Source organism: Sarcophilus harrisii, chromosome 4 (genome assembly GCF_902635505.1).
Source record: "Sarcophilus harrisii chromosome 4, mSarHar1.11, whole genome shotgun sequence".
NCBI lineage: Eukaryota > Metazoa > Chordata > Mammalia > Dasyuromorphia > Dasyuridae > Sarcophilus > Sarcophilus harrisii.
The window spans coordinates 167344420-167360381 of NC_045429.1; the positions used below are offsets into that span (position 1 = coordinate 167344420).

At 33.0% G+C, this 15962-nt stretch overlaps 1 protein-coding gene across 5 annotated transcripts in view; it reads right to left on the reverse strand.

The window, feature by feature from the left end:
* LAMA2 (laminin subunit alpha 2) overlaps nucleotides 1–15962 on the reverse strand; it is a 747833-nt gene that overhangs the window by 51019 nt on the left and 680852 nt on the right. For all 5 annotated transcript variants that reach the window (XM_023503203.2, XM_023503202.2, XM_031964285.1 and 2 more), the window contains 6 exons: nucleotides 15713–15846; nucleotides 14249–14408; nucleotides 11712–11836; nucleotides 3681–3843; nucleotides 2872–3016; nucleotides 620–758 (listed from right to left, as the gene is read on the reverse strand). In XM_023503203.2, the coding sequence (XP_023358971.1) occupies nucleotides 620–758; nucleotides 2872–3016; nucleotides 3681–3843; nucleotides 11712–11836; nucleotides 14249–14408; nucleotides 15713–15846 (866 nt within the window). The remainder of the gene's footprint in view (nucleotides 1–619; nucleotides 759–2871; nucleotides 3017–3680; nucleotides 3844–11711; nucleotides 11837–14248; nucleotides 14409–15712; nucleotides 15847–15962) is intronic.

Consider the following 15962-nt stretch of genomic DNA (forward strand, 5'->3'; position numbering starts at 1 on the left):
TACATTCAACTATATAAGAAATATATTTTACAATTTTTTCTGGGTCATGAAATATATATTAAACAAAAGCTTTCTAGTTTTTCAGTGAATAGATATATATAAAACCAAAGCAAAATTATTGACATGAAGACAAGAAAAATCAGAATGGCCTGAGTAGAACTAATAAGGAAATTCCAATACACCGTTATGATGCTATTGAGTGTTAGAAATATATACTGTACCCATAGAATACTGAATAATTTTCAGAACATTGAGCAATTTCTAGTCACTGTGCTATTATATCCAGTGAATGTGAAAAGAGAATAACAGCATTGATAATGTCCTAAATTTTAATCAAAGGTACAATTCTTTTCATCAGGTGAATTTGGGGAAACAAGTTTACAAAACTATTAAATGTATCTAGTGGCTTTTGAGACCTCACATTGGATTAGCATTCATGATAGTTTCTGATTATCCTCTTCAAAAATCCAAAGAGATAAGATGTTCCTAAGTCAGGAACTGATAAATACTTTAATTAAAAAGCAAAGTTCTATTAGATTTAAAAGCCACCTATGAAAACATCCTTAGATTTGAACTTGAATAAAAAAAAATCCTTGGTTACATTTTTAAGCAGCATTACCTCAGGTTTCTCAGGGTTGGCAAGCCACCAAAATATATCTTGTCATCTGCTTTCAAGTCAAGGCCAAAATTATTTCCTGAAGATGTTGTTGCTATGTTCTCCTCCTGGTTAGTCTCAATGTCCACAATAGAGACGTTGGCTAAAAGAGATGAAAAAAATTAAAATTTTAAATAATAAACATATATAATAGCCTATTTCCCCTCTGCTACCTCTAAGGAAAAATCACTTTCATACTCATATTGTATAGTAGCAGTTTTTCCAATCTTCTATACAGTCATTTGCCAAACAATAATAATATTCCTCAAGGAGAGGCAGAATGTGGTCTAACAGATAAAAGACAGATCTTACAAGTAGCAATCCTTAGGTTTAAGTTGTATTTCTAACACAAATGAGCTGTGGGACCATGGGCAAATCACTCCATCACTCCACTTCTCAAATTCTTAAGCAAGTCTTTAAGACTATAAATTGCAGATGACTTGCTGTTAATCTGCACTAGTGAAAGGAGTTTCATAGTATCAAAAGCATAGGTCCAAGTCTTCTTGGACCTTCCTTCTCTGGAGAAACAAACCTCCACAAAAAGTTTCAGTTAATGTTTGTGTGGCAATGACTTTGGTTCTTAAAAGCTAAGTGTGGCAGAGAAGCACAAGGTCTCTGTTATTATGCTGTATAAATTGGGCTAAAGAATATGTCTGTTATCTGACATATGATTCAACTTTTCACTTGAAGCCTGATTAAAGGATATAGTAGGGGACAATATCTGAGTGATTTGGGATGGAGGAAATAAAAGGGGGCTCTAAGTGAATAGATTTAATTATTTTCTGGTAAGTAAGAGATAAAGTTCTCAGTTGAGAAGATGAGGGAAGAAAGTTCCTTGGGAGGTTTGAGATAGGGCAAAAAATTAGTTCTTGTTGTGAGTAAGAGAGCAAATTGATTAGAGAGTTGTAAAAGGATTGCCATGCTTCAGATAGAGCCCAGTGGAGTTATATAATTTAAATTTGTAGTGGATCCACTCACCATTATTTCATGACTTTCTCCAGCTTTGTACAGCATTACTTTAATAGCAACAAAGACACTTTAGTTTACTGTAGTAATCCAGGGTTGGGATCTGGCAAGGTGATATGGATCATAGGACAAGGGAGAAAGGGACTATAATGTAGAGAATACTGATTCCCTGTGAAGCTGAGCTAATAAGGAAAGGAGATCATAGCCAGTTCAGGGTAATGGTCTAGAAGTAAACTGAGGAATAAAGAGAATGAAGGTAGCACTAAGATTGAAAAACTGAGTTTGGGGGTAGTGAATTTGAAAAAAGTTGGGAAGATAAGAGATTATGATAAAGGAATTTTGGAGCTCATGAATATAAAAAGACAACACTTAATAAGACAGAATGTTACATCTGGAAAAGACTTTAAAGATTAGCCAAACTTTTCATTCTATATTTTAAGGAAACTGAGGCTGAGAGGTTAAATGATTAATCCATGTTTATATAGCAAAGTAATATACAGTCAGAATTTGAATCTATGCTGTAAGATTGCAAATTCATGACTATTTCTATTATATTCCAATATATTAAGCAAAATAGTGAAATTATTTTTACCTCAATAACTTCAATTTTGCTGAAAATTTATAACTACTTATCTGAGCTATAAAAATGGGCACTGATTTATAAGCTTGGGGCCTAATATATGGCAGTTAAATTTTTTTTCAGTTTTTTTATGTGCTGTTTGGTTTGTAGTCTTATGTGTTAGAGGGAATTTATTAGATATTTCAACTACAACTGTTGCCTCAGACAATTTTTAGGCATTTAATAATTTCTTTTATACATTCTTTAAAAAATGGAATAAGGAACAAGGATCACTGGCTTGCTGCCTTGGAAAGTCTTCCTAGTGGCCCTGGATTCATGGACATTTTCACTACCAGCTTTCTTTATAGAGTGTAATCTTGGAACTACCTGAAAAAACATATTTCAAAGCTATTACAGGATGTAATTTTGTAAGTTGTGAAACAGTTGTATGCCTGAAAATTAAGCTCCAAGTTTCAAAAGAAAATGACAGAAGAGCCATTTGACACTTCAATCGTCACATATAACCCAAACCACCTATAATAATCTAAGCAGAAGAATTGGCTATATCATTTTTTTAATAGAACTTCTGAGAACTGACAATTATGGACACCATTTTCCTTGAGATTAGATGGTGAGTTGCACTAAATGGGATAATTAAAGTATTTAGGGTGCTATCACTATAAAAACTCACCTTGTTTTTGAATTCTTGACAGGGTGAAGGATTTCCATTTTCCATCGTTGTGGTTTTGGTTGCTGATAACAGAAGCAATGCCTGAACCCAGATCATAGCTGACTTTTATGTGTCCATCATCGAGTTCTACACTCATAAAATCTTTCTGTTTATAATACCAAAAACACTAGTGATTAGAAAAACACATACATAAAAAGATGGACTTTTGCTTTTACTGAGGTATTTGTGACAGTTATAATTTCTTTTCTGAATTTCTATGCTACAGTAGAAAAAAGTTCTTATGAAACAGGATGTACTCATTTATATGTGTGAAATATAGTTTCTAATGATGTAAAATGCTATACTGAAGCTATTGAGATAGGTCTTATTGAAAGAAAAGCCTACTCTCAGCATAAAAGAGGCACTTTGGAAAGAATACCAAGTAAACCATTAGGTTATCATTTAGTATCCTAGAAGAATAATTATCCATGTGGATATCTCAAGAAGGATGTGAATAATTGAACAAACATCTAGCTTGCAATAGTGGCTTTGCTTTGACAAGATTCCAAACCAGGATACTCTGTAGTCAGTTATGTTCTGATTGTAAAGGAGCAGGTTGTGTATATGGGAAATCACATTAAATTTATATTTGACTTTATAGCTACTAAGGCAAAGTAAATTCTTGATACTGATATTCGTGACTGGATGCTATACAACAAATCTATTCTCTTTTTCCTTGTTTTATTTTATAATTAAAGTGGCCCATGACGTTTGTGGGCTCTGTAGTCCAAAGTGTGTGTGTGTGTGTGTGTGTAATTTTTTTTTTTTACCAGGTCTCGGGTGGCAAGATACATCAGAAGAGCACTTGAAGAAAAGGTCCTGAACTTGAATATGACTGTAGAGATATTGGGATACCAGCGTATAGGGCGGCTGACCAAAGCATAGCCTTCTCCATCAAACTGGATAGTACCTTCACTGTCTTCTACCTGCGGGCTAGAAAGGGAAGAAAAATCTTTTAGTCAAGATATTGTTAACGTGACATTCACTAATTGTGAACTCTTGAAGGCCTGGGACCATGTGTCATAGATTCCATATATAAGTACTTAGCATAATGCTTTCCACTTATTAGGCATTCAGCAAGGATTTTTTGAACATATGAATGGATGAATTAATAATATATTTTGGAAATGTTATTTAAAATAGGCCTGATTCAAAGGAGAGGTTATACTTATGGGATGGGATAGAAAAAAGAAAGGGACAAAGAAGAAAGAAAACCAGTGTATTCATAGAATAGATGTAATAATAAACACAAACATTTACTATATATCTACAAGGTTCATAATATTGTACCAGTAACTTCAGTAATTTTGTATAAACTGAAATGTGTGGGAATTTTCTCTACTAGTAGAAATTATAATCTGTCTTCTTATCCTGTGTAATTCTTGCCCATGTTTTCCCATAAATCCTCTATGCAGGATCAAACTGAAATACTGGAAGCCTTCTCTTGATTAAGTGAATTCTCTGGCAATACAGTACAGTACCTGTCCATCAGTTATCTTTCTCTCTCATTATTCTTGTCCAACATCTTTTTTTAAGTCACACATATCTTTGATATCTTTTATATTAATTCTCAATTGATTTGGTAATAGTCTGAGGACTGCATATCATCTACCATCTACTATGCATCTACTGGCAATCAACCTAATAATAAGTATTTACAATGTGCCTACTTCAACAGGAGAGCCTTTTGTTAATTTCTGGGGATATAAATAGAAAGAATGAAACAATTTCTACTCAGAAGGAGCATATATTTGAATGTGAGAGATAACAAACTTGTATATATATAACATATAATATATATTTTGGATGATACTTTAAGACTGTGAATCATGGAACACAATGATCTTGGAAGAATCACAATTGAAGATAACTCAAAGGTTAATGGAAAGACAGATATATATATATATATATATATATATTTTTTTTTTAAATACAAATACATACAAAGTAGTTGAATATAAGGTAATTTGACAGAGAGGAAACTAGGAGATGAAGGTAGTACCTGAGATGTGTCTTGAAGGAGGTAAGAGATTCTGAGTCAAAATGAAGAGAAATTGGAGATTATTGGTACAAAGGCATAGCAATGGGAGATGGAGTGCTCTTGAGAAAAGAGCAAAGACCATAGTGACTAGATAAAAGAATGTGGAAGAGAAAGTAATGTTCAGTGAGTCTAGAAAAATTGAGCAGAACAAGGTTATGAAGGACTATAAAAACTAAACAGAGGAATTTATATCTGACTTTAGAGAGAAAAGGAAGCCACTACATTTGATTTACTAAGAGATTGATTTATCTCTGCTTAAGGAAAATAATTTTGGAGGCAGTGTGAAGGATGGACTGAAGTGGGGAGAGATTTGAAGCAGGGAGATCAATTTAGGGTATCACTGCTATAATCTAGGCAAAAGGGGAGGAGAGCTATCTCTGAGGAGACAGGTAGTTAAATAGAAAGAATCAAGTGTAAGAGATATTGTGGATATTGTAAGGGAAATATAACAATTTTGGTAACATATCAGAAAAAAGGGATGAGGAGAGTGAGAAATTGAACATAACATTAATTGAGGATAACCTGCAAGACTGATTGAATGGTGGAATCATTGGCAGAAGCAGGGAAGCTTGGAAAGATGATTTGGGTGGGAAGATAATGAGTTCTATATGAATAAATTGAACTTGAAATATTTTTAGGACATCCAGCTTAAATGCTCAATTAAAAATGAGGAGGTGGGGCTGATGCTCAGAAAGCATAATGAGAATGGTTACATAGATCTGGGATGCATTGATAAGGATATGATAATTAAAATCATGGGGAGAGAATTTAAAAATGGAAGAGAGACTAGAACAGAATTTCGGACAACATCCACAATTAGTAATTATGTTATAGACAATGAACTAGAAGGAGCATTGGAAGTTCTGAGACAGACAGGAGAAAAACAAAGAGAAGACCTGTATCTTCAAAATCTAGAGCAGAAGAGGGTATGCAGTAGAAGATAGCAAGAAGGACTGAAAAAAGACCTTCAGATTTGACAGGTATTGAAGATACAGGAAAAACAGGATAGTCCTTTTTCTCAAGAAGCTTATGTTCCAATAAAAGGTTTTGGTTACCATTCAGATGAAAAAACCCAATGGTCCTTAGAGTACATTAATATCATATATTTGCATATATAACATGCAATTTCATAAGGAAAATCAAAATGGTTTCTAATACTGAGTCATTTGACATTGCCAAGGACTTTGACACTGAGAAGTTTATTTTCTGACTTTTCAGTAGCTATGGCTGCTGAGAAGACAAGAACTGCATGCAGAATCTATTAAGGCAGTGGCCCAGGTTGTATAACAAGAGTTTTTTTTTTTTTTTTTTCCTGGATGATTATTGCAGAGACAAGCTTGGAAGGGTAGATATACAGAACAAAATTACTTCAAGACATCTGTCTTTCCATTAACCTTTGAGTTATCTTCAATTTTGATTTTTCCAAGATCATGTGTTCCATGATTCACAGTCTTAAAGTATCATCCAAAAAATAATGGTTTAAAAATATCTTTGAAGAAAACAAGCAGTTTGGGATCACTGAAGATAATAGGCAATTTCCCCAAATAAGATCCAGGCCTTTCTTCCTACCTTTTAATTCTGGACCTAGTTCATCATCTATATTCATGCACATATATATACACATGATGGATTTCATTGGCACAGGCAACTCTTGATGAAGAAATTCCTATTAATGTGGATTAAGCCTCTTCTGCAATTTATAGTTTTGAAGAACTGCTTGGGGGTCAAAGATGTTATTTGCCCAGGGTAACATAGTCAGCATGTGCTAAAGGCAGGACTTAAAATTAACTCTTCTTAACTCTGAGTCAAGCTTTTTATTTACTATGCCAGGCTATTTCAACAAATACACACATACATATACACACCGTCAATAAGCCGCCCATCCAAATAAAAGTAATAATTTAGGCAATATATTTCATTGCCCCTAATGTGGGTTACTTGGCCAATCTCTTTCGAAACTTAAAAATTATCTACAATCAGTTTTCCCATTTCTTTTCCTCCCATTCTCTTCTTAACCCATTGTGATAATGGCTTCCAACTGTGTTACTCAATTGGAACTAATCTTTCCAAAGTTATCAATAATCCTTAATTGTCATATTTAATGATATTTTCTAAATCCTTATTAAACACCGCTCTTCTCTTGGAACCACTCTTTAGTCTGTTTTTGTTTGTTTGTTTGTTTGTTTTTTTGGTGATACTACTTTCTCCTAGTTGTCCTTTTCACTCTCTGGCCGTTCCTTCCTCTGCTGATTCACCATCTATATCTCATGCAGTAACTGGGATAGTAGCCAAGGCTCTGACACAATCCATCTTCTCTTATTCTCTCTGCATTTTCTTACTTGGGAATCACTTTAGCTCATATAGGTTCAATTACCATAAGATGATTCCCAGATCTCTCTCTAGATAATCTTAATCTTTTTCATGAGCTACAGCCCTTCATCATCAAGTACCTTTTGAATATTTCAAATTGGATGTCTTGTTTGAATCTCTCAAACTTAAAATGATCAAAACAGCACTCATTTACTTCCCTTCAAACTGACCATTTTTATAAATTTTCTTAATAATGTTGAGGGCACCACCATCTTCCCAGGCACCTAAGCTCATGAATTTGGTGTCATCTTTGAATACTCATTTCCATTTAGCTAACTGATTTGATAATTTTTCAAATTTTGTTGACTGCACCTCAACCACATTTCTCACATCTGTTCCCTCTCATTCTTATAACCATCAGCCTAGCATAGGTTTTCATCACCTCTTCCTAGGATTATTGCAATAACCTTTAAATGGTCTCTTCTTCATGTCTCTCTCTACTCCAATCTATTCTCTGCTCAACTGCCAAAATTGTTTTCAAAAAGCATAGGTCCAAACATGTCATTTAATAAATTCTAGTGGTTTTGTATTATCTCTAGGATCAAATATAAGATTTTTTAAAATTATTTAAATAAAGCTCTTCACAATTTCACTCTTCCTATATTTTCAGTCTGTAAATAGACATTTTATTTAGGTGAGCAAACCAGCAACACTGACCTTTTTCTTCCTCACACATGACCCTCCATTTCCAGTCTCTTTGTCTTTGTACTAGGCTGTCTCCCTTTGTTGAACATTCTATACTCATATCTGCCTCCTGAATTCTTTAATTTCTTTATGAAAAAAAAAAACTCCTCAAATCCCACTTTCTTTCAGGATATCCAGCTGCTAATGTCTTTTCCTCTGAGATTACCTTCCATTTATTCTGCCTAGATCTTGCATTTACTTAGTTATTTTCTTATTTGTTTCCAACATTAGCATTAGAGCTCCTTGAGGAGATAATTAAGTTATTAAGTCTAATAACCTCATTTATTAAAAAAAAAGTTCACACACCCTGAGTTAAGATCCAAGTTATAGATCTTGCATGTACTTAGTTATTTTCTTATTTGCTTCCCCTATTAGAATTTGACCTCCTAGAGGAGGTTATTAAGTTATTAAGTCTAATAACCTCACTTAAAAATTAAGTTCACATGCTCCAGGTTAAGATTCCCTGTCTGTTCTCCGAAGATATCAAACCATTGTGATATTGTTACAAAAAGGATAGCTATATAAACAAAATGGACATCATGGATTTCCTCTACAAAATTATGGAGCAGCAATACTCTATACACTTTGTCCATTCATACTCAACTACAGTGGAGAGAGGCTTAGTTTGGGAGTCAAAAGACCTGGTTTCTAGTATTGGTTTTGCCACTATAATTATGTGAAATGGACAAGTGGATGTAGGCTCTTCAGACTTTAATTTGTTAATATGTAAAATTTAAGGTTGGATTAGATGATGTTGGCCACCAGTCCTTTCAGATCTAAATTCCATGATTATATAACTCATGAAGGATTGAGGAGAGTCTCAAGAATAATAGTCATCCATAAAAGGTGATTTTGACATGGTACACCTGCACAGAGAGATTTGGATCAGTTAAATTTCAACTGATGTATAATTGTTTTGGATCAACTATAGATTAGTCAAATTTAAATTTATGGCCTTGAGATTAAATAAAAGCAATAGAAATCTTTGTAATATATCTCTATATACTTCTATTAAGAATTCTGTATCCTCATTAGAATGTTTTAAGTGAATTTTTATTTTTATAGTTCTAGTTGCCTTGTAGCTAGACTCACTAACCAGCAGTATGATTTTTGGTTTATATATATATATATATATATATATATATATATATATGAAGTATAATGCTTTATCTGTAATGCTACATACAAGTGCAAAATGGATTACAGGAACACAGGTCATGGCAATATGTATGTGTGCCTTGGATTGGAAATAATAGGGAGGATTGCTCCCTAATTTTTCAAAACTCTATATTGTTGATTTTAATATTCATCAACTCTTTTATTATTTAGTTTCTATTGATATATTCTAATGTACTTGTAAGAAGAAATCTTTCCTTGTAGGAAGAAATTGTATATATCTACACATAAATATTAATTAAATGATTTATAATAAATTTATAATAAAAATAAATTTGTAATGATTTATAATAAATAATATTAACATTTATTCAATTAGATTCAATTAGACTTGCTATTAACAGTAGAAAAACATTAATGCAACTAGTTGTACTTGCTTTGCAACTGTTTCCATTTGAATTTGAATTCCAATTGAATTTTAGTGAAAGGAATGTAATTTTTCAGTGATTCCTTCATAGATGTTTGATCTAGAGCTTTAAAGAGTCTTAGAGGTCCTCTAAATCAACTTCTTCATTTTAGAAATGAACAAAATGAGGAAAAGAAAAACAAAGTGACTGAACCAGTTACACTGTGAGTAATTAAGTGGTAGACAGAGGATTTGAACTCAGGTCATCTGCCTCTAGATTGAGCACTCTGTCTACTATATACCATTACATTTTAGCCACCCAGAATTCTCCATTTGTCTTTTATTCCTATACACTCTTCCTCTTTTGTGGTCATAGTTATTATAAAGTCTTTTTTTCTCCTAACTCACTAGTCTTAACACTTTTTTCCCCATACACTCTAGATTCTAGCAACATTGGCTTATTTGTAGTATTTGAAGTGACATTTAATATCTGAATTCCATATCTTATGCTGTGTCCCTCAGGCCTGAAATGATTTGTTTCCCACTTCTCCTATGCCTCTTGGTTTTCAGTTTAAAATTTACTATTTCAGGAATTCTTTCATGGTCCCTTCCCATTTCCGTACTTCTAAGTTCCTGGTGTCATCACCTCAGAGTTTCTTCAGTCTACTCTATTTATATTTCTGTAGTTTATTTGTAGTTTTCCCTGTTTGCCCTTCAGGGCCGGCACTAGATTTTTGCCTTGCTTTATAACCCAGCTTTTAGCACAGTGGTTGGCACATATTAAATGATTATTATTCACTAATTTGACTTAACCCAACTGGCATTGAGTTTCATTGTTTTTAATTATTTTTATTAGTTTGATGGAATTAAGAAAGTGCCTCCCAACTTGCTGTGATTTGCATCTGTTAATTATTAGTGATGTTAAACCTCATTATTAATAATTTGTATTGATTAATAATGATATGTTGAAAGTTTTCATTTCATAGTTTGAAAATTTATCCATTGTAGATTTGATATTAGCTTTGTATATTTTTAACAGTTCCTATATATTTGATTTACAAAGATTAATTTGTATATTTCTGTGTATCTGTCATTATCCATTAATATTTTCCTAAGCTATTATTTCTTTCTTTACATTTTTTCCATAGTATAGAAACTGTTTTTAAAAAGACCATAACCAATATATCTTGTCCTTAATACTTTCTTAATTTCTTTAAGAAAAAAGAACCATATCTCCACTCCAACTGGGATAAATTCATTTATTCCCTTTGTTCTATCTTGTTTATAATTTATTTTCTCATGTTTATCTCTCATCCAGGAGGAATTTATAGAATTATCTGATATGAAAGGGGAACCTACCTATTATGTGCCAGATATTGGGCTAAGTATTTTACAATCTTGTAAAGATGTTTGAGGTGAACCTAAATCAAGCTTTCACCAGATTGAACTGACTGGAGAGACTCCTTTTTAGATTTTCAGTGTGAACACATTTGAAAATAGCAAATGCTACAAATCAGGATTTGGTTTAGGAATTCTAGATAAAAAAATTTAAATGAAAATTTTATTATAAATATAAAAGGAATAGTTGGTAGTACATAATAGATTTGGAATTCATGTGCAAAAAAAAGAAAGAAGAAAAGAAATTTCTTCACCAAACTAAATCTAATACCGCTCAGCAATTTATAGTCTTAGACAATGACATGTGAAACTGGGAAGTCAAGTGACTTATAGCCATGGTTATGCTTGTGACAGAAGTATTAAGATCAAGACCATTGTGAAATTAGAAGATTTGGTCCCTACCCTCAGCAAAGTTATGTTTAATTAAATGTCCTAGATTTATTTTGTCAGTTTTGTTTTAAAATACTTTGTTCAACATGTGGACATTTGTTTTATTTTTTTTCCATGGTTCTAGATCCTATCTTTTCTTCCCTAATAAGTATCTCCCTTAGCTTCTCTTTTTTTCTCAATCTTTTATATTCATCTTCCTTGGCTACTTTTGCATAATCTTTCAGGCCCAAGGAATACTAAACAAAAGTGCCTCAGTCTTTATGATGAATAGAATGAATAGAACTGAAATTATATCATCATTTGATGCTTCATCTATAATAGCAGAATACCACAAACTAAAACTGAGACCATTAGGACACAGAGTATTAAAGGAAGAGAGGTCAATCCATAACTAACCTGACTGTGCATCCTTTACAGTCTCCTTCTATATCTCGGAAATTCCACAATCCTATAGGTTTGCTGTCAAAGTATGTTTCACCCATACATCCAGTGAAGGTAATGACTCGTACAGCATCAGCCTTCTGCACATAGAGAACAAAACATTTGTTAGAAATTAGTTCAAACTGTGATCCATTGGTTGTTGCTCTTTGTTCTTGAAGAGGATCAAAAATGATATCTCTATGTTAGAAATGAGTTCAGTATATCTGACTGTGACTGTGATATGATTAGACTAAATAGGAGCTCAGGATGCTCCATCACAGGTTGGACACAACATTTGAGGTAGCTTCTCTAATTCTGCACATTTCATGTTTCTTTTGGGCTAATTCAAATCTGCTTTGCTTATAGAGCACATCATTTTTTCTGATGAGGGCATGCCATACTGGGCAGATCTGTGACAATGTCTCCCATGTCATACATCTGTGATCACAATGCTTAAAAATAAACATAATTTTTTGGTCAGATTCATCAATGTGATTTATCTCTATACCTGTCAATAGTAGGTTCTTAAGAGGTAATTGTTGAACTGGGTTGATTCTCTAGGTAAAGAGATGATGAATAAAGAGGTGAAATGAAAATTAAAGTAGAAATATGATAGAACACTGGACTTGGAATTAGGAAGACTTCATTAGTTCAAATCCAGTTTCAGACATTTATCAGTTGTGTGATCCTAAGCATTTTTCCATGTTTGCCTCAGTTCTTTATCTATAAAATGAGCTGGAGAAGGGAATGACAAAACACTCCAGTATCTTAACCAAGAAAACTCCAAATGGGGTCATGAAGAATTTGAAGTGGTCGAACAGCAGCAGTATTTCATACAATCAATTTTTTCCTACCTCAAGCAGAGGTTTATTCCAAATATTCAGATGCTGATTTTCCAACAGAGTGGGTAAACTATGCTTTTTGCTTTTTTTCCTTCTTTTTGCACTTCTCCCAACTGATTTATTTAGACACTGGTGAGTAGCTCTAATAAACATTGGAAGAGGCTAGTGCTTAAAATGATTGCTCATAAGGAGTTTTTTTTAAGATTATTTGTTAATTCCCTTTGCTAATAATAAGCACATCCCTGAGGAAAAAAAAATAGCTTATGTGAGGGTGGAGGATGGATTTCCAGTGTCATATAGTGTGGTTTCATCATGTGGCTTTTAGAATTGATATTCTTATTTTGTAGTCCTACTTCATCTATAAAATAAAATAATAAAAATAAACCTTTTGTAATCTCCCTCCATCTAAAGGTCAGGATTGGGTCCTCATGGGAACTAGCTTTTCAATCTTCCTGACAAATCATCTCCCTGGATATTTCCTACAAGTTCAGGATTAATCCATTCTATTCAACTGTGCTCTTCTATCCCACCCACAGGTCTTTTCACAAACACCTCATTTCATTTCAACAACATGAACCCCTTTAAAATTCAAATACTTGGTAATGCACAAGCACTGCCATGAAGCAATTATGAATATTAAGAGCATTACCTTGTAAGAATGAGGAAAAGTTCAACTTAAAATTTTTCAGAGGCAGATCATGATCTGAAAGCTTATGGCTCCTAAGATATTTCCCAAGGTAGTCATGAATATTTTAATTAGTACTAAGTATGAACTTCATATCACTTTATATCCTACATAAGAGTTGTCATAATGGATTATTTAAAAAGAGGTTGTGTTTAAAGAACAACAACAACAACAACAACAATATCCACCTCTGAGAAGACTTATGTGAAAAGAGATAAAATAAAAATATCAAGAAATTTGCATCATCATTATATACTTCAACAACAATACTATATGATGACCAGTTCTGATGGACCTGGCCATCCTCAGCAATGAGATCAACCAAATCATTTCCAGTGGAGCAGTAATGAACTGAACCAGCTACACCCAGAGAAAGAACTCTGGGAGATGATTAAAAACCATTACATTGAATTCCCAATCCCTATATTTATGCCTACCTGCATTTTTGATTTCCTTCACAAGCTAATTGTACAATATTTCAGAGTCTGATTCTTTTTGTACAGCAAAATAACAGTTTAGTCATGTATACTTATTATGTATCTAATTTATAATTAAATATATTTAACATCTACTGGTCATCCTGCCATCTGGGGAAGGGGGTGGGGGGTAAGAGGTGAAATATTGGAACAAGAGGTTTGGCAATTGTTAATGCTGTAAAGTTACTCATACATATAACCTGTAAATAAAAGGCTATTAAATTAAAAAAAAAAGAAATTTGCATCATATCAGAGGGAAAACAATTGCCACAGCATACATAGGTATTTCCTTTTTGGGGAAAAAACTGATTTCATGAAGATTTTATATTCAGTTTGAAAAAAATATTGTTCAAATGGGAGTCATGTTTCCATAAAAAGGAAAAAAAAAGTGAAATTGAAAATTGACATTTTTAGAAAATTTGTTTTTAAATGTCTTTTCCCTAAGCTAGTTAATAGAAATTCATCAGTTTATAAAGATCATCATATATAAGTCCGAAGGAAACCTTTTACCTTTAATTTCCCAGTCAAACCACCAACAAAGAGCATTGCATTTGCATCCACATCTAGAATTGTGTAGCCCGGGGGAGAGATTGAATTGTATGCACTTGGTATGATGCTGGCTTTCGGTCCATCCAGTGCTCTAACAGAAATAGTTCCATTCCTCCCAGTTCTTCAGAAGCAAAGAGAAAGAAAGCAGAGAAAATAATATACATACTTTCCAGACACAGTTCATAAAATAAGTGTACAAAATAGAGAGATATTTGGCAATGTCATGTCTCAATACCTGAAGATAATCACTTCAGCTTTCTTAGCTTTCAAATATTTCTTATTCCCCCAAATCTGAATTTAAAACCAAGAATCTGATTTCCTTTGGATGTTATGATTATACAAAACAAGCAGGAAACACAATCATCATAGTGTTCTCCTCAACCCTGGGCCTGCTGGCGAGTAATGATAAATGATAACAGCAGCAATTAGTTGATGGATTTGCCATTTGTCAAATGAAAGCTATTTTCTAGCTGCTTTACATGCTAGTTGAGAGCTTCCTGATGTGCTGTTCCTTTTGTTCATGCTAATGGGTCCTGGTTTCTACCATTTCTTCTTTCATTTCCTACAATGAGTGTACCCTGAATGATGCTCCATATTCAGCATCCACTTCCAAGATTTCTTGATTATATCTTAGTTTTAAATTTACTGAAATAGGACTTCAGAAAATGAAAGTTTGTTTCCTTGAAAAATGCAAATTCAATAGATATTAGTTTTTTTAATCAACATACACCTATACTTATATAACATATATATACATGCACACACACAAACATACATACATAATACTCACACATGTATGTACATATAAACATGCTATTTCTATAAACATATCTAAATAAACACATGTATGTATACTTCACATATATGTATAATACATCTATACACATAAACATATTCATACACATGCTTTTTAAGAATCTATGTTTTCTTCACTGTACTTCCACTTCTAGATAACAAAATCTATTTAGATCTTAATAGAAGATATACATATATTATTGTGGCCAAAATATATACCTAATGAACAATGTTCTGGAGATAAGCCTTTTCAATTTTATCTAGATTAGTCTTTGGATGAAAGATGTCTGTGGCTCATACTTTTCTACCTTGGAAAGACTTTAAAGAGCTTTCCTTCTGTTCACATATCATTAGAGAATTCAGGGGTCATGTTCATGCCACAAAATAACACTAAAGTAGATTTTATAGGAGGGCATATAAACATGTATATGCATATCCTATAATATAGGAGTATGTTTTTTTAGACTTTATATAGATTTTTAAAAAATAAATGAGAAAAATTGTATATCCCAACACATCTGGCAACACTTGTTATGAAACTGATTTAATTTATTTATGTGTTAATTTTATGATAATTTCAAAATGTTGTCAAACTCAATGGTGATGGTTTTTATTACTCTGGTTGATTACCTTGATGCTTCAATTCGATACCAGTAGGAGTCATCGATGGTCAAATCTGGATATTCAACTCGTCCAACTCCAGAACCAACATCCCAGAGGAAACTCACTTTCCCCTTTCGCATTTCTATGGCCAGAAAATCAGTCTAATGTAGACAAGCAGAATAAAAAATATAATGCACCATGAAATACTTGTATAAAGTAGTCTGGTCCTTTGAGTCTATTGACAGGGCTGGCTACAGTTTACTTATGTGGAACATTT